This window comes from Chenopodium quinoa, unplaced genomic scaffold (assembly GCF_001683475.1).
Source record: "Chenopodium quinoa cultivar QQ74 unplaced genomic scaffold, ASM168347v1, whole genome shotgun sequence".
Classification (NCBI taxonomy): Eukaryota; Viridiplantae; Streptophyta; class Magnoliopsida; order Caryophyllales; family Amaranthaceae; genus Chenopodium; species Chenopodium quinoa.
This window is the reverse complement of record NW_018745003.1, coordinates 1,046,051-1,067,744: the sequence shown is the minus strand read 5'-3', so window position 1 is coordinate 1,067,744 and position 21,694 is coordinate 1,046,051. Positions and strand designations below refer to the sequence as shown.

Genomic DNA, 21,694 nt, shown 5'->3' with positions numbered 1-21,694 from the left:
GTTCAGTAGCGAACAAGTGTGGGAGAAGACCTTCGATTGTGTTGATCAATTGAGTAGCAAAGCTTTTCGGCAATATAGATAAATCCCCTATATATTAACCTTCGATTGTGTTGATCAATTGAGTAGCAAAGCTTTTCGGCAATATAGATAAATCCCCTATATATTAATTATTAATACCCTTGTATATCATAATCAATTTCATAACTAGTTGTAGAGTATTAAAAGCATTGCATTACTTGCCATATTTTTTTTTAATTGGAATGGTACACGTATCTAAAGTTCCTCTATCTAAAATAAGCATTTCTTGCCATATACTCCTTATAATCATAAAAGTTACTCCCTCTTAGCTCCAATAATTAGAAACAAAAATAACTTGAGTCGATGTCAATCGCCTAACTTATGATTAAAGACTAGGGAAAATCTAAAAACCTGGAAATACTCGTGACTGTCTACCTGATTATAATTTTTCTTTTTTGGATTTCATATTTTAGAGCACATTCGGGCTAATAATATTTGCTGGTTCTTGTAAATATAAGTACTAGTGTTAGCATGTGACTATGTGAGATATGTGATATTATCAGTCAGCAGGTGAGCATATGGGCATTGAATGCCTTTGCCACGAGATGAATTTTCATTTTCATGTAGAAATATGCCCTACATGCACTGTAGTTTGGGAGACCACATTGTCCCTATTGTACATGGCCTTGAATATCAGTATGAGTAATAAATTAAACTAAGGTAAGGACATATCTCTTTAACAATGGTCAAAACTCAGAAGTCAGATCAGAGTCATGGCCTCATGGAGATAGGTTAAAGGCACGCATTCATATGATCAGTGACCATGATAAATTGGTAAGTACAAGGACCGCGGACAGTTATTTTCACCGTACAAACTTTTTACATATACCTGAATGTATCTACTACCCACACTCGATATTAATGTTAGTTCTAGAAGGTAGGGCATCGAGTGTATTTACCACAAGTAAAATATGGACAAGGTGTATAAAATCTAGGGGGAGCTATTTTGGCACTCCCACAACATGATCAAAACTATGTACACAATTACACACTCTCCAAAAAATCTCAAGGGATTAATGGCTTCTCAAATTTCCTTTTCGAGTTAGAAAATGAGCTACAGGAAGAACTTTTAAATGTTTTACATTAAGAGGAACTTTTTTGGATGATGAAATCAAGAGACAATTGGATCTTGGAAGGGGATAGGAATACTTCATATTTTCATAAATCTGTTCTCATTAAGAGAAAGAGGAATAAAATTATTTCTCTTACTTCAGATTTTGGTGAGGAAATCTCAGATCCCTCCCACTTGAGTCAACACATTAGGAATTATTTTTCAAATCTGTTCTCTTCATCGTTCATCTTCCACCATGCTGTCTCCTCCCTCCCTATTCCTCTAGCCACGAGTTCTAGCTCCATCTCTCTTATTCATCCTCCTGATGTTACTGAAATTTGGGGTGTTATTTCAAAAATGGGATCCTTCAAGGCTCCTAGGCCGAATGGCTATCATCCTTTCTTTTACAAGAAATATTGGGAAATCATTAAGTCTGACTTATCCCTTTACATCAGGGATATCTTTTCAAAAAGAGAAATTCCTAAAGAGATAAATAAGACTTACATTGCTATCATTCCTAAGTCTCAGGATCCTTCTTCAATTTCCCAATTTCGCCCTATTAGTCTTTGCAACACGGTCTACAAAATTGTTACCAAAATCACTGCAAATAGACTAAGAGTCTTTCTACCTCATAGAATTTCCCCCAATTAAAATAGCTTTCTTCCAGGTAGAGGTACGGAGACTAACGTCATTGTGATTAATGAAATTTTGCATTCCATGAGAAGTAGGAAAGGTAAGAGAGGTTGGTTCATCTTGAAGCTTGACCTAGAAAAAGCGTATGATAAGTTGGAGTGGAGCTTTGTGAGAAGCTCTCTTTGTTCTTTCGGTCTAGATCTTGAGTCCACTGATATGATTATGTCTTGCATTTCCTCTGTGTCTTCCTCCCGGGGGATAAGGCAAGGAGACCCTCTCTCCCCTTACCTCTTTATTGTTTGCATGGAATTTCTATCCCAAATAATTCATAAGGCTGTAGGAGATAAAGTATGGATCCCCTTTCGGGTGGGTAGGAGAGAGGTCCCTATTTCTCACCTCTTATTCGCAGATGACATTCTACTTTTTGGTGAAACCTCCCTAAAAAACATCCTTTCTCTAAAAGATATCTTGAGCCAATTTTATGATGTGTCTGGTCAAACGGTGAGTGCAAACAAGAGTAAGGTCCTTTTTTCCCGAAATACTTCCCCTGATGACCTGCAACTCTTTGGGTTTTAAGGAAACGGATGACCTGAGTCCCTATCTTGGCTTCCCACTTTCAAGTTCCAGACCTTCCAAAGCCAAAGTTTAGTTCATTTCTCAAAAAATTCTCAGAAAACTAGTCTTGGAAGTCCTCTTTGTTAACTAGGACTGGTAGGTTATGTCTTATCTCTTCCACTCTTAATACCCACCCTAGCTATTACATGCAATGCCTTTTACTACCCGAATCCCTCTTGAATCATTTGAACAATGTCATGGCTAAGTTTCTTTGGGGTAAAGGTGACAATCAGAGAGGTATTCATTTAGTGGGTTGGGATAAGGTAGCAAAACCTAAGGATAAAGGGGGGCTGGGTTTAAGATGTGCTAAGGCTCTTAACAAAGTGCACATGCTCAAGCTTTGGTGGAGAATGCTGAATTAGGAGAACAACCTAGCTGTTAGAGTTCTCAGAGATAAATATTCTAAACCCAACAACTTCTTTAGGTCCTTCTCTTATGGTTCTCATCTTTGGAAGAGTATGGGTAAGGTTTGGGATCTTTTTAAGAGTCATATCCAGTGGGGAGTTGGGGATGGGGTGGATATTTTTCTTTGGAATGATAAATGGAGTGGGAGTAACACCATTAGAAGTATGATTCAAGGTCCTTTACAGAGAGGAGAGGAGGATATTATGGTTGACCAGTGCATTGTTGATTCAAAGTGGGAGTTCTCCAATCTTATTCTCAATCAGTGTTTGAGTATCCCTATCCCGATTCCTGAGCATAATTATCATGATTTTATCTTCTCAGATTTTACTTCAAAAGGCAAATTTGATTTTAAAAGGGCAATGTCTTTATTTGAGGATGAATATGATTTGAATAGGGACTTAGGCTGGATTTGGAAAATTAACACAGCTCCAAAAGTAAAAAAAATTTATTTGGTTATGCTTTCTAGACATATTACCTCATAAGGTTACTCTTGCAAGAAGAAACATCATTCCCTCTGATAAGTGTGCTTGCTGTCCAAACTCCCCTGAGACCTCAACTCATATTCTTAGGGACTGCACACAAGCGAAAGAAATCTAGGATCTATGTTTAGTTTCCTCTGATTTTTTCTCTCCTAATATTTAAGATTGGTTGGTCACCAACCTCACCCTCAACCCCCTTCTATCCCAAACAACATTGCTCTTCCCTGGCAAACCCTCTTCTCCTTTGTTATTTGGAAACCTTGGCTTAGGAGAATTGAGGGAACTTTCTGCCAATCTCAACAACCCATTGAAAAATCCTACTTGGAAGCTCAAGCTTAAGCTTGGGAATTTCACACCTCCAAGCAGAATCCGTTGGGCCCCTCTCTCTCTACCGCTCCTCTTTCCCATTGGATACCTCCCCCTGACCTATGGCTAAAATTGAACTGTGATACGTCCTTCACAAATGCTTCTCAAGCTGCAGCCATGGCTGGTATTTTTCGAGATGAACAGGGAAATTGGATTCTTGGTTTTCAACAAAAATGTCGACTAAGATCAGCTTTGATGGGTGAAATCAGAGCTATCCAACTGGGTCTGCAAATTGTAGCAGAGAAGGGCTGGACTAACATCGTGATAAGCTCGGATTCAAGCCAAACTGTGGACCTTATTTCCCGCAACGAAAGTGGGAAAGATGCTAACCTTTTGATCATACAAAAATGCAGGGACCTTATGGAGAGTATCCATAAGGTCAGATTCAAGCCAAGCTGTGGACCTTATTTCCCGCAACGAAAGTGGGAAAGATGCTAACCTTTTGATCATACAAAAATACAGGGACCTTATGGAGAGTATCCAGGGAATTAAGCTATGCTATGAAGGGATGCTATGAAGGGAGATATGCTAATAGGGTTGTTGATATCTTAGCTAAAAATTGTAGGAAAAGTGTCTCACAAGACTTTAACGTAATTTAAATCACCCTCCTGGGTGCATTGTTGATGTAATTTTGGAGGATAAACCTCCCTAACCTTGCTTTTTTAGTCTATTGAATTTTCCTAGCTTGCATCAAAAAAAAAAAAGGGAGGGGGGGGGGGGGGGAGAGTAACAAAATCAGTTTAAGAAAAAGTGTATCACAAAATAGTTGCACCAAATGAATAATAAATGTTAGCACAACCTTAAAAGTAAAGACATGTCAAAAAAGATTTGTGAGGTTCCTTCCTTGTACATGAGTGGCTTTGCCAATTCAGGTCACTCTCATGAACACTTTCTGCTTTTGTGATTTATGCAGACTTTTGTAGACTTATGAACGATGAAAGTGATGCACACTTGGAAAAGTGATGTCAAAACAGAGGAAAGCCCTTCATCAAAATCTGTAAGACTAAATTTACCATTATGTTTTCTTTTGCCATTGGATACATCAGTGGTCAGAACGATAATTTGCATGCAAAGAGACATACCCGAGTTGATCTTAGAACAAAGGAGCAAAGAAAATTAATCAAATGCTACATAATATGCTTATGAACTCAGAACCAAATTTTTTTTTGGTAGAAATAATACACTAAAATACTAAATCCCTGAAACTTGCCATCAGAATATGCTCTTACATAACTAAGAAAGTAAGAAGAAGCTAATAATGAGTTAAATAGGGCAAAATAGCCAAGAGAGAATGAACAATTCCCTCAGTACTTTGCAGCTTATAATTCCGCAAAAGATAACACATACATACATACATCAGATCGCGCAATATAATATAGTGCACACACCAGCTGCTGCCTTAGTTTGGGATGAATTCAGCAAACATGGCATTGCTCGTCCAAAAAGAGTAGGAGGTGAGCCTCCTCTTTCTAATCCAAATGCGCCAACTAGGCAGCACAACCTCCACACATAATTCCCCTGCATTTCAAAAAAACAACATAAATATCAAATTCCTTTAATGGCACTTTTTGACTTGCAGATGAAAGTAATGTCCTTTCACAATACTTGATTGCTATCATAAACTCAATTCTGCTAACTCCTCTACTGGTAATTTGTCATCCCTTCTAAATTGTGTAACATCTTTAACTTCATCTAGATTTCACTAGTGTTTTCAATTGCATTTTTCAATCAATCACTTCTGAGGTTCTGTTTCAAAATTAAGGCTTTCACCTAAAAACACCCTTAACTGAACTTGTAAAAGACCTTAATCGAACTTATTTTTCCTTCTTTAAACACGATTGGTGCTAATCTTGTTTTCTTACAGTAAGAGAACAAAGTTTAATTCGTGACAAATATCTATCTTGCTGAATAATCCGAGCAAGACAGATTGAAGTATTGAACAACAAACTTCCACATCAGAATCATACTCAACACAATGAATTTTCTTTCAATAAACTTTTGCGAATTTATATATCCTATCTGCTAGAATAATTGCAACTGCCAAAATTGATTCAACTAGCATAATATAAGAACCAAAGGCATCCCTTAGAATACTTACACGAATGAACAACCAGACTTTTTGTACTTCTTCTTCCTTGGTGCTTCTTTCCTCCTTGGAGGTTGTAGAACAACTTTGATAGCAGTATCAAAAACAGCTTTGACATTCTAAACAAGAAATCGGAAATTTGGTTAAAATTCATTATATTCATAATACTTTGCAAGGTATTGTGCTGTAAGTCCACGAACCGGTGTAATTTACCTGCTGAGTTTTAGAGCTGCACTCTATATAAGCTGCAGCACCAATTTGCTTCCGTAACTCTTCTCCCTGTATAATTACATGTTCATTAGCCTTCTACTCGTAATTTCAGTGCGCATATTATATATTGTACCATAAAAAGGAGACAGTTTTATGCAAGGGAACATAACATACTTGAGCAGGAGTTATGATATTTGATCCAGTAGGATCAGCATACCCTCTTTCATCCCTAAGATCTGAGAGATAGTACAAAACAAATTACAATTTCAATCTTCTATTATAGAACAAATTAATTAAAGCAAATAGTTATAGTTCTTGCAAATGCATCAGTTCGAATAAGGCCATATATTTACCTAGTTTTGTTCCAACAAGTACAATTGGAACATTGGGTGCAAATCTACGAAGTTCCGGCATCCACTGAAAGATTTAGAAACAATGCACATTCATAAGCATCAATGTACAAAAAATTAAGTTATGAATTTGTATCAAGGACAATAATCATGCAATCTCAACAAATTTTGGAGGATAATAAGGGATATTTTAAGACATACTATACTATACAATCATGATTATTAGGTCCATGAAACATAAAATTAAGTTATGAATTTGTATCAAGGGCAATAATCATGCAGTCTCATCAATTTTTGGAGGGTGTCAATAATTAAGGGGTATTTTAAGACATAGAAGTAATATACAATCATGATTAATAAGTCCTTGAACATTAATGAATTTCTAATTTGTAACAGACAGTAAAGTGCATGTAGGCTCAGCTTTGAGTCAGAATGAAAAGGTCCCAACTTTTGTTAAACATGATGTTAATTTAATGATATAATCATGCACTAAACATTATTAAAAGACAAATTTAACCCACATTTCATCAAAAAAATCAATAAGTACCTTCTTAAGGACATTTTCATAACTTGCCCTGCTGATCAAAGAAAATGCCAACACAAATATGTCTGCACCCCTGTAACTCAATGGCCTTAACCTGCTATAATCTTCCTGACCTGAAATTTTCAAGCATATAACAGCAATTCTCAAACACGGCAACGGTAAAAAAAGACGTGTTTTAGAGACTGTAAAAAGTCAAATAGAACAAACAAAAAGGGACATAGAGAGTTGTTGATTTGTTATACCAGCAGTATCCCAAAGTCCCAAGTTGACAATGCTTCCATCAACAGCCACATTAGCACTAAAATTATCAAATACAGTAGGAATGTAATCCTGCCAGAAAAGGAAAAGTATCATTAATTAGCATAAAGAGTAACCTTTAAGGTAACATATCCCAAGTATCAAACTCAAAAATTACAATCCCAATCAATAATGTTCATTTTAAAATAAATAAAAATATTATCAATTAAGAAATGGGTTTTTGAGAAATTGAAAGTTAAACCATAGAACCAGCATTTTCTTTTTTTTTTTTTTTTTTTTTTGAAGAAGAAAAAACCATAGAACCAGCTTATTTGAACACAAAATGCAAATAAAAGATAGTAAATTTAAATACCCATCAACATAAATGACAAGAAAATAGCTCAAATTCAAGCAAATGCACTAAAAAATGCAAGAAAGTAAGAATCTTTAGGTAAGAAAATGAGAAAAACTTACAGTAGGAAATTTGTTACTAGTATAACAAATGAGCATACATGTTTTTCCAACAGCTCCATCTCCAACAGTAACACATTTAATAAACTTTGAAGCACTCATTTTGTTAATTTTGTTTGGGGAGAGAAATCAATAATAATTAGTAAGAGGGTAGAGGTTAAAATTTTCAACAGTAGTTCAATTTATATGAGAAATACCCAGAAGTTTGAGTAGTAAAGAAGCATCAAATATGGTTTTTATTTGAAAAAGGTTTGATTTTTATAGAACTTTCTTGCTTAAAAAGAGTGAAAAGAAAGAAAAGAACTGTTTTTGGGTAATAAATGAGGCACAAAATAAATAAAGAAAAGAGCTGTTTTTTATTTTTATTTTTTATTTTTTGGGCTTTCAATTAATATTACTAGTAATAAGAAAATTAGGAGAGAGAGAAAGTGTGCAATGCAAGGAGTCAAAGGAGGGTGTGTGTTCAATTCTTGGTAAACTGGAAAATTACACACTTTTTCATCCCTCTCAATAAATTTCAAAATCCAACAGAAATATTTTTTTTGAAAGGGAGATAAGATGAAATTTTTAATTAAAAAAAATTAAAGAGTAGGTGGCTTTGTAGTAAAGGACCCACTTAGTACAACGGCACAATGTCTCTCACGGTTGAGTTAGGGGGTTGGGATCCAACTGTCTGTCTACTTTCCAATTCAATTTTCCTTCGGTTTTGGAGTATCGAGAATGTTAGTACTTGGCTAGCTTCTAATGCAAGCACTACCTTGTCATGCCAAAATTTGGACCGTCTCCTTTTATTTGTCCCAATTTTAATTTTAATTTGTTATTTTGTGTTTGCTCGTACTATAAGTGACTGTGTAGGAATAGTAATATTGATAAAATCGTTTGGATTGGGTATGGATCTGGGGCAATCGAATTAGGTTAGATTTGAATGAAGAGATTTTTGGGTTGAACTAGGTCGATTTTCAAGTTGAACCTTAGGTATATTGAAAAATAATCTATCACATGAGTATATTTCAACTACATATGATTTTGGGTTGTTTCGGATTGGATTGGATTGGGTCAGGTCTATCTCAAGTCGAGTCCTTTTTTGACACGACAAAGTCCATTTAGGGTGATCTAGTTTAATTTTGATTTCATTTAGGTCAAGTGGATTTTGTCAAATTTATGAGAACCATTACTTTACTCTCACATTACCACAAATTCACAATTAGCTATTTATGATTAACTTTTGGTGAAATAACTAACTTTTATAGTACTGCCGTCCTCAAACGAAAGTCTTATTTCACCATAAAAGAACTAATCCCTAAATAATAGTCTCATTACTTTTATTTACTATTTTACTAATATTTACTTATAATCCATCACAAGCCACTATTTGTTTTGTTTAATGGGAGTATTGTACCTTTAAAACCAAAAATATTGTACTTGCGAAACCAAATGTTGTACATCAAAAATCAAAAAGTAACGAGAAAAGCTTTACAATTAATTTCAAGCTTGTCATTAATATATACAATTATGTATAGATCAATTATATTTTAGGAATTCCCTACCTATTTATACCACATTTAATCATCCAAACTCTATTCCCTTATTTATTTAGGAAAATGCTATACATAGCCCTTAGGGCTACATATAAGAAGCTAAAATTGGAAAAAACAAATGAAATATTTGTCATGCATTTCTAAATTAAATTCACCTTTTGGGTTAATCTAGATTCGAGACTCATTTTGGGTGGTTTGGTTTCAATCTCCTTCTAGTTATTATTACGAGTTGTCAAATGCACGGTACTCCCTACCAAGTGCAGCCTCATACACCACTACACCGACAGCCAATTCGTAGTAATAATTCTTATTCTAATCCCTAATTCCCTAACATATAGCGTTACGCATTCCTCTTAAAACGTGTGCAAAACATCATTCTGCTTATACTGTAGGGGGTGTTTAGTCAATTCTTTCAAACTTCATTCTGCTTTCAGAATTACTCATTGGAGATACTTAGAAGATTCAATTTTACTTAAGAGTGAATTCGTTCTTTAGCCGCTAAAACCAATTTTCAGGTACACTTTTTTTTTTTTCTTTTTTTCTTTTTTTTCCTCTTGTTTATCGGAGTATGAATTTCTATTTTTTCTCTCCATTTTTAACATTATTGTTTTCTGCTGTGGATTCTTTAATTTCTTTCATGTATGGGTCTTTTCCTTGGAATTTATATGTAAATTTGATCTTAAATTAGGTAATCTTTTGGATTATATTACTGAATTCTCCAAATGATTATAAAAATGTGAATTGGGAAGTGATTGGTATCTTTTGCGGGTAATTGTTGCATTGTAAGTGCATTTTATTAGAGTATCTCCAATTGTTTACAAAAAGGACCTGCTTGTAAATTAAATTTAATTGTAAGCATGTAGCTTACCATTGGAGTGACAATATTGATGTAGCTGCATCAAACAACGTTGCTCAAACAAGCTACATTGCTTGATTTTTCAACGAACACTTCATCCACTTATATTACGACATGTATATAATTAAAACTACTTTATTTATTTATTTATTTATTTATTTATTTTTTTCAAGCTATAACTTTCTATTGCTCACCATTGGAGCACCTTGTACCTTAATAATAAACTAGCTCAAAATTTTGATATATCAAGGTAAGCAACAAGCCCTTGTAGCTTACCATTGAAGATGCTTGCAGCTGATAAATTGTGGTTGTATAATTGCTACTCCGTATCTTACATTCAATATTTGATGCTTGACAATCTAATTAAGGTATCCTATGAGCACTTTGACATTCCTTTTTATACCAAAAATTAATTTTTCTTTGATAATGGTTGGCTCAACACTTTAAAGGGTATTTAGGTCATAGATTGTATGGAGTCTGAGTTTAGAATTAGGAATGAAAACAGGGTCATATGGGTAATCGTGCGAGTATTTTGTATGTGGTTGTTGTTCGGAGGACGGGAATGATCGCCCAAATGGGATAAAAGGACCTTTGTTGCCATTTTTTTTTATTTTTTAAAAGGACCTTTACCGCAAAGTGAACCGCTTCAAATGATCTTTTTGACAAATTTTCCTTTTTCTTTTTTTTTTTAATGACTTGAATGTTTGGTATGAGTCATATCCACCTTGTCCTTTAAACCCCGTACCTTGAGCGTTTTGAGGTATGAGTCTAAAAAGTGAAATTTTCTAAATGAACACTAGATTTGGGTTTTATCCATTTTAAACCCTTACTTACCAACCAAACACCCCCTAAAGTATAATTAAGTAGGGAGTTTGTTAATCATCAATTTCGCTAGAGGTTTTTGAACATAGAGTGTAACTGTATAAGTGGGGAGTTTGTTAATTAGTGCTATGACTGCTATCATTTTGCTTCTAGGTAACTAAGTCATAGCACAATTGACTTTAACTTTAAGCTGTAGTTGAATAAAATACGATTTTTAATCTTGATGAATTTGTATCAGGGGGATAAATTGGGCTAATACAAGGAAGACGAAGAAAACCATGGAAGAGGATAATAAAAAGTGTGCTTTTGTTTCTTACATGGATACTCTCCCACTTGACATAATCTCTAACATACCGTCCCGATTACCAGTCAAGTGTTTGTTGTGTCTCAAATGTGTTTGCAAATCATGGCTGACAGTGATCAGCAGCCCTGAATTTGCTCACTCTCATTTCCACCAATCTCTCCTCTCCAAGTCCGGTCGCCTTGTTGTTTTCTCGGGCATCGTTGATACCTCCACGGAGGAGGAGGAGGAGGAGGAGGGCGCTGAGATATGTGAGGTTGACCTCTACTCCTTTGACCTTGATTCACCGGAATCTCCTGCAGTCAAGCTTCCAGTACCCCACAAGTTTGACTCCGCTGACACTTCTATTATTGGTTCATGCAATGGGTTACTATGTCTTCTTCTCCCAAATTCCGAGGTAATCTTGGTCAATCAAGCAACGATGACATTCTATAAGATCCGCAAAGCTCCTAGGTGCCGTAAGGATGCTTACTATGGGTTTGGGTATGATCATCTTTCAGAAGACTATAAACTTGTTATGTTTTTTAATAAGTGGCATGGGTCCCCCCGTGAAATGAGGGTTTATAGCTTGTATTCCAATTCTTGGAGGTTGATTAAAGAAGGGAACTCTTTGGGACATGATATTAGGTCTTATGGTGTACTAATTAACAACCATTTGCTCCATCGGATCGTCTGGCATTCGCTTTGGCCACTTGGTCGACCTGCCATTGCTTGTTATGATCTTTGCAATGAGTAGCGGGGAGAGGTACCTATCCCTGATGACATTGTGAAGGCGGATATTACTTACACATTTGTAGCAGAATTACGGAATCTAGATGGAAGTTTATGCTTGTTGACAGAGACTTATGTTAGAAAAGAGAAACTGGTTGCTGTGTGGCTAATGAAAGAGTATGGGGTTAAAGAGTCTTGGGTGAAGTTGGACTTTTTGCATTCAGTTGCCACCCAAAGGTTGTCGAATCTGCCCATAGCCTATTCCAAAGGAGGGCAAGAGATTTTGGTGATGAAGCATGATAATCCTGCTTTTGTGCCATTTTGTTGGTACAATACATTAGACAAAACCCTCAGAAACACCGGGATCCAAGCATGGCCAAAGTGTTTAAGGTTCGTGATTTGTTGGAGAAGCCTCTTTTCTTTCCCTCGTGGTAAGCATTTTGGTGCTGAGTTGCTGCAGAAGCAAGGTAAAGTAACTTCTAGGTTTCCTCTAGGACTTCATTTGAATGTTCAAATTAAGGCTATGCAGGAAATACAAGACTCACAGCAAATCATCTCCAGACTGACTGCTATGATTTATAATTGCAGGGAGCTGCTCGCGGGAGTTGCAGCAAGTCCAACTCAAGCATGGAGGAATGCTGGTCAAGTTGCAGACAAAATGGCTAAATAATGTAGAAGCAACAACTTGATCTAAATGTATTTTGTAATTTACACAACCCCTCCCCTGGTTTGTACTAAGTTGCTTTTGATGAACAAGAATTTGAATTCCGGAATTTCTCTCGGACTTCAAACAATGGTGCTTTGGTGAATGCAGCTCTTCTAGCTCATTCATGCCTACTGTATTAACCCTGGCGGGGTTCCATTTTTTTTTTTTTATTTACCAACGGTTAAACCCTATATTAAACCCTAACAAAGTATTATGTTATTGATTACCCAAAAAAAATAAGGTAACTTCTAGGTTTTCCTAAATTCTAAGTATATCTGCAAGTTAGAACATCCAATAGGCCAATTTAGCAAGAGAATAGGCAGAGAAGTTTTGTGAAAATGAGTCCTTTATTAATTGTTGTAAGGAATATAAAGTTTTAGGTATCGACTTTTTGTAATTTTTACAAATGCTTACACATATATAATTAATGACAATGAAGCTAGTACGTTGGCATATGTGATAATTAAAATATGTCAATTATTTTGAAAATGGATATATTCATATTCCAAAGCACGAGGCAATGAGGATTTTTATGTAAATTTTATAAGTTTACCTATAAACTATACATAATATTATGGCTTTTATTGGGGATGAAAGGAGTAAAAATTAAACACAAACTAAAAAGAAAAAGCATAAAATATGGATTGGTTAGTGTGGTTGGGCTTCGTATATGGGCCAAAGTACTCGGAGAAGACGACCGAGTGATGGGGACTGTTTGGGCCGGAAGATTCGGATGGGAGGGAATTGGCCTGTGGTGATATAGTGGGCTGAGTCTTATTGTTGGACTGCTACTTTGCGGGCTGATGAGTGTTGTAGTGCTGAGTTAGAAGGTTGTGGGTTGGGTGGGTCGGGTTGGGTCGTGTCGTGTATGGGTGGGTGGGTTGGGCTGTCAAACTTGATAGAATGCATGCATGTTTTAGAAGCTTCGTGCTTAATTTGGCATATTTAGTGCTTGCTCTTTATTTCTTTAGAATTATCTACAGTGATTGGATCATAAACCTCCTTGAATATTACTGTAATTGGAAGTATCTATAAACAGCTCATGAGTTTCCTAAAATGTTAAAAATAAAAGGAAGTTCTAATATTTTAGACATTTCTTATAACCTTCATCTTCAACTATAAATATTAGTGGTATCCACATTTACTCACAAGTAACCCATAAAAAACCATATCTTCCTACTTAATAGCCCTCTTGCCTAGTATATAATCTACCTTATTGATGAAGTTCTAGAATATTTTAAACATTTACTCACAAATCGACATAAATATTAGTCTAAATATTTTTTTCTAGGATATTTTTTATTTGTGTATCTCTTTATTATTTTTACTTATTGTTTCGGGTGAAAACAATGGGACCTTGTCGAAGGTCCGATGGAGTGGAGAAGACTGGATTCGGTCCAAGTGATGTTGGGCCGAAGGTTTCCTGCACAGTAAACACACGTAAACTAGCCTCGGGGGTGTTGCCGAGGAAGGCCCCTCCGATGCTAAAGTCAGTACAGTGTGTGGAAAGAGAACACTATGCAAGAGAATTAATTGCTTGAGGCTTTGCTTGAATGAATGTACAAATGTTATATTGATGGCTTTTATACCTTTGCATATATGGAGAAATTGGGCCTTAGCCCAATTGGCTTGCCTTGAGGACTGATCTTTGACTTTAGCACAATTGGAGAGTTGAACCTCGACCTTGGGCTTTTAATTGGATCATTCAGTGACTAGGCCCAATTGGACTAAATTGGACCCAAACAACTTGCCCCCCAGACCCGATTTGGAAGGATGACGGGTCGGGTTTGATTTAATCAGAAAAGGAGGGAAGTGAATGATTTAATTAATCCTAAAAATTTGAATTTAAACCGTAATTAAAACTGTAATTAATGAGATAACAACAGTTAAGGCGAATAATTGCGGAAGTTGGACGGATAATGGGCGGTTTAATAGCAAGGTCGTGTGTTTAACGGTTACTTAGTGGGGTATTTAAGAGAAATTGAAACGCGGACTCCCCGTATTCCCATTTCTGGAGATATAATTAGAGGCGCGTCATCTCTCCTCACTTATTCACCAACACAAACCCAGAATTCTCGAGAGAACCCAAGAACCCGCATCAAAACTTTGCAAATTCCCCGAGCATTAAGCTTAGAAACTGAGACTCGCCACTACCAATTCGTAAATCGGCAACTTTCGCTTCAGATTAAGGTAAATTCCTTTGATTTTAGTTTATTTTTCTTCGAATTTGAACTCCTTCCCCTTTTTTCGACTTTTTTCTTCGAAATTATCAATGGCGAGAGGAGTTAGGGGTAGAGCCCGTGCTCCAAGAAGAGCAAGGCCAATTCCCGATCCCAGGAACAAGATTGGGACCTGGAATGGACAAAGAGCAGAGTCTGACCCTGCTGAAGGGATTAGGGCGACTCCAATTTCTTCGGCTCCTCCTTAGAGAACGGAGGGGCCGAGCGCTTCTGGGCGGGACGATGAAGTTCCCGCTGTCCTTTGGGATATCCTTCCCGGGTTTTCAGAGTGGGAGGATGCCGAAGTAGCTTCGGCCATGATAAAGAACCGCCCCTACTCATGGTGGGTGGAGAATGCCGAACAGTATCGGTTTGCCGAACAAATTGAGTTGCATTACGGCATCCTTGAAGCTGATGGGTATTGGTGCCGAATGCCCGTGGCATCCGATAGAATCCATCGTCCACCCCCGGGGTATGTGGGTGTGTACACAAGACAACTTCAGTATGGGCTGAGGTACCCTTTGGACGTATTCGTCCGAGACTTGCTGATCCATTACAATATTTCCCTATGTCAGCTAACTCCTATTAGCATCCGAAGGGTGATGACATACTTATGGGTCTGCAAGTTCTTCAGGTATGTGCCGAACCTGCACTGCTTCAAAAAGCTTCATCGGCTAGTGCCAAATATTCAAAGTGGGCACGGAAGTCATGGTTCTGGGTGGTACCGGATTGAATCTCGGCCCCAGTACCTAACCATGTGGCCGAACGACTCTTCAGACAAGGACTGGAGAGGTCAATGGATTTGGGTTAGGGCACCCACGGACCCGGGCCACCCTTGCATCTTCAGCGCTCCCCGGTACCTTGCTGAGCCTGATCCCGACATGGGAAGTTTAGGTCCCCCCGAAGATAATAGCCCAGATCCGAACCTTAATCAACAGAATATCTTCGGCAAGCTGCCGAACCGGGGGGGCAGCGGCCGAATGCAGCATATCCCGGAGACTTGGCTCCCTGATACGCATTATGTTTTCCAAGAGAACATGCTAGCAGCTGTCGGCCTCAGCCGAAAGTTTAAGGATGGTAAGCTTCTTCGGCTGGGGCCGAGGCCTTTTAATTATCTCTTTTTCTCCTCTTTCACTTCGCTTTTTTATGTTGTGCCAACCTAACTGAACTGACCTTTCCCCTTTTCTTATTCAGAGCGGGACGAGACCAACGTCGGCATTAACTACGCTCGTCTTGGCGTCAACCGAGAACGAGTTGTAACTGATCGGGCCCCCTCTATCACTGAACCGAGGCATAGAGAAGTTCATCTAGACTCTTCCCACTTCCAAATTGAGGCTGTTGCTCTGTATCAGAGGCAGAAGCCTTGGTGGAAGAAGAGAGATCCCTGGTTTCATCTGCTAGACGAAGAAGCTGAAGCTGCCCGTACGGCCAAAGAGGTTGCACGGGTTATTGAAGCTTGTGAAGGAGGAGAAGGGTCCTCCAGGGCTGCTGAAGAAGAAGCTGCAGCTAGGGCAGCTGAAGAAGACGAGGCTTTGCTGAAGACCTCGGTGAGCTTTCAGACTTAATTTTGTCTGTTTCTGTTTGTTGTTTTGTTGTTTTTTTTTTTTTTTTTTTTTTTACTCACATTCTTCCTCCCCCCCTGTCTTTTACAGTCTGAAGAGAGTAATAGACACAGAGAAGGGAAAGCCCCTGTTCGTCCCGAAGACCAGATACAAGAAGAGTCCTCAGACTCAGACATGGACGAGCAGCCGCTTCAGAAAAGGCGCCGAAGAATGGCCATCATCGGCCCCCATGACTTTCAGCGGAGGCCGATGACCATCGGCGTCGAAATAAGGGAACCCGAGGAAGGCAATGGATCGCCGAGGGTTCCCCGGCCACCACCTCAATCACCTCCAAAGACCCCTCCGCCACCTCCCGAGATGGAGGTGGATCAGAAAACTCCCGAACCTAAGGGAGGGGTCCAAGAAGAAGTTCAAGAGAGTGCTGCTGAGCACAAGAATGAGGATGTCGTGATGCCCAGTGCTGAGGGTTTCACGGCAGACATTGCAAGAGAGGTTGAGGCCTTCGTCCTCACCCCTGAAGAAGAAGAAGTCATAATAATTGACTCTTCTGAGAAGAAGGAGGATGCTAAGCCATCCAAAGTTAAAGAAGCTCCATCGTCATCCTTTCCTTCCTTCCAGACTCTGCAATCTGGAGAAATGGGTTTCTCGGCCCCCCGAATTCCAATCCCAGATCACATCTGGGACCTCATATGGGGTCAGAACCGAGAAGGTGCTGCAGCCTACTTCGGCGATTTTGCTGGCATGACCGAAGTAGATAGAGCAAGAATCTGGTCGCTGAAGGCCACTACTGGGATGGGCGAATCCAGCAGATCAGTTCCTGACCCAGCCAGGTCTAACCAACTGCTGATGATGCAAGTGATTTTCCTTGCCTTTATCTCCTTTAAAATTCAGCTCTTCAATTATCATTATTATTATTTTTTATTTTAACTTGTGCTCCTGTTTTCAGTTCGTGCACAATCAGACTCTCACTGTAGAGCTGATAGATACCCTACAAGATAGGGTGGACGCTGCCGAGCACGACAAAAAGGTAGCCGAAGAGGAGTTAAAGCTTGCTAAGCTGAAGCAAGCAGCAGCTGAAGAGAAGCAGCAGAAGGGTGAAGAATATGAGAAAAAAGCTGCTGAAGCCCTCAAAACCTTCTGCGATGCTATGGAGAAGGAAGTTTTTCCCCCACTGATGGAAGGGGAAAAATTCCTCCAAGAGCACATGGGAGTGGACATCTCCAAATTCAAGGCTACCATTGAGAGCCGAATCCAGGAAGGAGCTGTTGCACAAGCTGAAGTGCAGCAACAACTAGAAGCTCTTGAAGCCAGCAGAATGGCTGCTGAAGAGATGCTCCAAGCCAGGGATGTCCAACTCTCAGAGGCTGCTGCTGCTGCTGAAGCTCAGAGAGCTAAGCTCCAAGAAGCTGAGGATCAGCTGATGGCCAAAAAGGAAGAAGTGGCCCAGGCTCAGACAGAGGCTTCCCAAGTTCAGCAGGAGCTGAATGAGCTGAAAGGTTCCTCCTCCAAGCTCGCCGATGAGCTGAAGAAATCCAAGGAAGACTTGGAGGAGACAAAGAAGAAGTTGGCTGATGCTGAGGCTCTACTCAAAGTCCGTGTCTATACCCAGGAAGAATATGAAATGGGTTTCAGAAACGGGTTCAGAGTGTGCCGAAGAGTCTGCCTTCATGCTGAGCCGAAGTTGGACTGGTCCAAATGTGCTGAATGGGTCCAGGATCCCGAAGACCCTCATATGAAGTATGCAACTCCAGTCGAAGCTGAAATCCTTAAAGCTGAGGAAGCCGAAGAAGAAGCTGAGAGAATGGAGTTGGAGGCTGAACAGAGGGAAAGGGAGGCTCGGCAGAGTGCAAAGCCTGCTTCTTCCGATGCTGGGGCTGAGACCACCATGGGGCCCAACAATGCTGATCAGTCTGATCCTCGGGCTAAAGCATAGGAACTCGGGTAGTCGTCTTCAGAATCTTGCGGTTCATCATGCGCTCAACTTTAGACTTGCCGCTTTCTGAATTTTTGCCTTGTTTGTTTTTTGCTTCAGCTTGCCTTGTCGTACAAAACAGTTTATTTTTTTGCTTCTGTACGTATTTCGGCAGCTGTTATTTTCCGCTTGTGGGCGGCTACCGATATAGTTTTTTAACTTATTTGAACTTGTAGCTCAATTTCTGAGCATGAATTATTAATTTGATGTTCTTTTCTTCAGCTGCTTTGTTTTTGAATGCTTTACTGTTTCTTCAATTCTGCTGAACATAAACTTGCACTGGTAGTGCTTCTTGCCCCCCCCCCCCAGAAATTGAAGTATGGCTTCAGCTGAATAAACAATTTCTTTATTTCTTAAAAATGGGTATTCGAAACACAGGGCCAACTGAAGGCAATGCTTCGGATAATGGCTTTCTGGGATACAAGGCTCAGTTAAGGCAATATCCCAGAATTTTCCATGGACTCATGCCTTTGGAGAACAAATCTTATTGAAGCTTGACTTCAGCTGAAAGACTAGAGTTCTTTAAAAAGACGAGTTTGTCAGCAATCTGAAACCCAGTTACCCGAAGGCGAAGGTTTCAGACGAGGCTGAATAAACAATTTCCAACAGTTGCTGTTATCCTTGATTTTCTGTCTATCATTGAAAAATGGATATCCGAAACACAGGGCCAACTGAAGGCAATGTTTTGGATAATGGCTTTCTGGGATACAAGGCTCTGTTAAGGCAATATCCCAGAATTGTCCATGGACTCATGTCTTTGGAGAACAAGTCTTACTAAAGTTTGACTTCAGCTGAAAGAACAGTGTTCTTTAAAAAGACGAGTTTTGTCAGCAATCTGAAACCCAGTTACCCGAAGGCGAAGGTTTCAGACGAGGCTGAATAAAAAACCCTTAAAGAGTAGATAGAACCAAGAAAACTTTGAAAGGATAAAAAGTTGCAAATATTTATATAAATGGTGGCTCCAAGGCCTTTCATTAATTCAAAATGTACTTACAAAGATTGTTCTGCCCCGAAGGGTTTACACATGATATTTTTTCAGTACATCAGCGTTCCAGTGATTTTTCAACTCAGTTCCATCCAACTGCCGAAGTCGGTATGTCCCTGGCTGAAGCTCATCACAGATTTCATAAGGCCCTTCCCATGCAGCTGAGAGTTTCCCATGGATTCGGCCTTTCTGAACTGCAGCAACATTCCGAAGGACAAGATCTCCAATTTTAAGAGGCCTTGCATGGACCCTTAGGTTATAAAATTTGCTGATTCTCTGCTTATAAGCAGCCATTCTGTCTCGGGCTGAGTCTCTTACTTCGTCAAGGAAATCGAGAGATTCCCTCATCAGTCGCTCATTCTCAGCCGAGAAGTGGTGCACTCGTAGGCTCTCAGAGCCAATTTCCACTGGAAGAACGGCTTCGGCACCATACACCAGTTCAAAAGGTGAATAGCCCGTTGCCTCTTTTTCAGTTGTCCGAAGGGACCAAAGGGCTCCAGGGAGCTCCTCCAGCCACTTGGACTTTTGATCTTCCACCCTCTTTTTGAGGGCATTTAGGATCTGTTTATTTGCAGCTTCGGCTTGTCCGTTACTTTGCGGGTGGCATACCGCTGAATATGCCAATTTGATGCCGAACTGATCTGTATACCGCTTCAGTGGTAAGTTATCAAATTGCCTCCCATGATCGAAGACAAATACTCTCGGGATGCCAAAACGAGTGATGATATTCTGCCAGATAAATTTTCTGACAGTTTTCTCTGTAATGTTCGAGGCTGCTTCGGCCTCGATCCATTTACTGAAGTAGTCAACACCAACTATCAGCCATTTTCTGGTACACAGCCTCTGGAAATGGTCCTAGTATATCCAGTCCCCATTGGGAAAACGGGAGTGGATTAAGGATCGGCTGAAGATCCCTTGCTGGCTGGTGGATAACTGGAGCGTATTTTTGACATTTTTCGCATTTCCGGACCAGCTCCTTAGCATCTGCGATCATGGTGGGCCAGTAATATCCAGCCCTCAATGCCTTGTGGGCTAAGGTCCTTCCCCCAATGTGGTTCCCACAAATGCCGAGGTGAATCTCCCGTAGGATATAATCTGCATCTGTTGGTCCCACGCATTTCAGCAATGGGGCTGAGAAGGACTTTTTCAGAAGTTCCCCCCTGAAGACAATGAACCTTGAGCTGGTTCTCTTCATCTTGGAGGCCAAAGCTTTATCTTCGGGAGTTTCTCCCGAAGTTTGAAAGCTAGGATGGGGTCCATCCAACTAGGCTCTGGCTCAGCGCAGCACACTTCAGGTGCTTCGTCGACACTTCTCTCTCGACGCACTTCTACATATACAGATTTGTTCAGCTCGGTAAGAGTTGAACTGGCAAGTTTGGAGAGTGCATCGACTTGAGTATTCTGACCCCTTGGGATCAGCTGAACCTCAAAAGTTTTCAGCTTTGCAATGACTGATTTGGTCTTGGCAAGATAAGCTATCATGGAGGGCTCTTTGGCCTCGTAGCTGCCGCTAATCTGATATGCAACTAGCTGAGAGTCTGTTTTCAGGCAGACATGATCGGCTTCCAGGGAGATGCACAATTCTAGGCCAGCGATTGCTGCCTCATATTCGGCTTCGTTGTTCGAGGCCTTAAAAGAAAATTTTAGTGCATACTCGAAGGATTTGCCTTCGGGAGAAGTTATCACTGCTCCTGCCCCCGAACCGTTTTCGGTGGAAGATCCATCCGTAAACACGGTCCAGACTTTCTTTTCATTGTCTAGCGCTTCTTGGTATGAGCATTCGGCCAAGAAATCCGCTAGAGCTTGAGCCTTAATGGCATCCCTCGGACGGTAGCTGATGCTGAATTCGGTGAGCTCAAAAGCCCACTTGGCTAGCCTACCAGATTTTTCAACCTTGCCGAGAACTTTTTCCAACGGCTGATCAGTTAAGACCACTATCTGATGGCAATCAAAATAGGATCTCAGCTTCCGAGCAGCTACTACTACCGCAAAAGCGACTTTCTCGAGTAGAGGGTAGCGAGTCTCGGCATCCGTCAGTGTATGACTGACAAAGTAGATCGGTTGCTGACTTTTGCTTTCTTCCTTCAGCAGTACTGCACTGATGGTGGCTGGGCTAACGGCCACATACAGGTACAAAGTTTCTCCTTCTGTTGGGCTAGCCAGCGTTGGGAGTTGAGCCAGATGCTCCCGAAGCTGTTTAAAGGCTTCTTTTTGCTCTTCCTCCCAAACGAGCTCTTTTGTTTTCGGGAGTTTCAGGGCTTTGAAGAAAGGTAACCCCTTATCCGAAGCTCTGGAAATGAACCTCGAGAGGGCTGCCATTCTTCCGGTGAGCCGCTGAACATCCCGCTTTGTTTTCGGCTCAGGAAGGTCGAGCGCTGCTTTGACTTTGGAGGGATTGGCATCAATCCCCCTCTTGCTGACTATGAACCCAAGGAATTTCCCTGACTTCACGCCGAAGACACACTTCTTCGGATTCAGCTTCATTTGATGCTTTCTT

General features: G+C 39.8%; 2 protein-coding genes across 3 annotated transcripts; one reads left to right on the top strand and one right to left on the bottom strand.

Annotated features, from left to right (window-relative positions):
- Positions 1-4,632: 4,632 nt before the first annotated feature.
- Positions 4,633-8,199, bottom strand: LOC110707750 (rac-like GTP-binding protein ARAC7). The gene is made up of 8 exons (XM_021885793.1): positions 7,529-8,199; positions 7,060-7,147; positions 6,821-6,930; positions 6,277-6,340; positions 6,098-6,159; positions 5,927-5,992; positions 5,726-5,832; positions 4,633-5,145 (listed from the first exon to the last, which is right to left on the bottom strand). Exons 1-8 carry the CDS (start codon positions 7,625-7,627, stop codon positions 5,115-5,117), a joined length of 627 nt encoding a protein of 208 aa, XP_021741485.1. The 5' UTR covers positions 7,628-8,199; the 3' UTR covers positions 4,633-5,114.
- Positions 8,200-10,396: 2,197 nt separating this feature from the next.
- LOC110707631 lies at positions 10,397-12,680 on the top strand. Of its 2 annotated transcripts, none has more exons than XM_021885658.1 (2): positions 10,397-12,220; positions 12,342-12,680. In XM_021885658.1, exons 1-2 carry the CDS (start codon positions 11,923-11,925, stop codon positions 12,440-12,442), a joined length of 399 nt encoding a protein of 132 aa, XP_021741350.1. In that variant the 5' UTR covers positions 10,397-11,922; the 3' UTR covers positions 12,443-12,680. Both variants share the same exon structure in this region; 1 of them encodes a protein (XP_021741350.1).
- Positions 12,681-21,694: the final 9,014 nt, after the last annotated feature.

Coding starts and splice junctions, on each gene's coding strand:
- LOC110707631 (XM_021885658.1), top strand. CDS start 11,923: ATGAAAGAGTATGGGGTTAAAGAGTCTTGGGTGAAGTTGGACTTTTTG. Junction 12,221..12,341: donor TGAGTTGCTGCAGAAGCAAG/GTAAAGTAACTT, acceptor TTATAATTGCAG/GGAGCTGCTCGCGGGAGTTG.
- LOC110707750 (XM_021885793.1), bottom strand. CDS start 7,627: ATGAGTGCTTCAAAGTTTATTAAATGTGTTACTGTTGGAGATGGAGCT. Junction 6,931..7,059: donor GGGACTTTGGGATACTGCTG/GTATAACAAATC, acceptor TGAAAATTTCAG/GTCAGGAAGATTATAGCAGG. Junction 6,160..6,276: donor ACTTGTTGGAACAAAACTAG/GTAAATATATGG, acceptor ACTATCTCTCAG/ATCTTAGGGATGAAAGAGGG.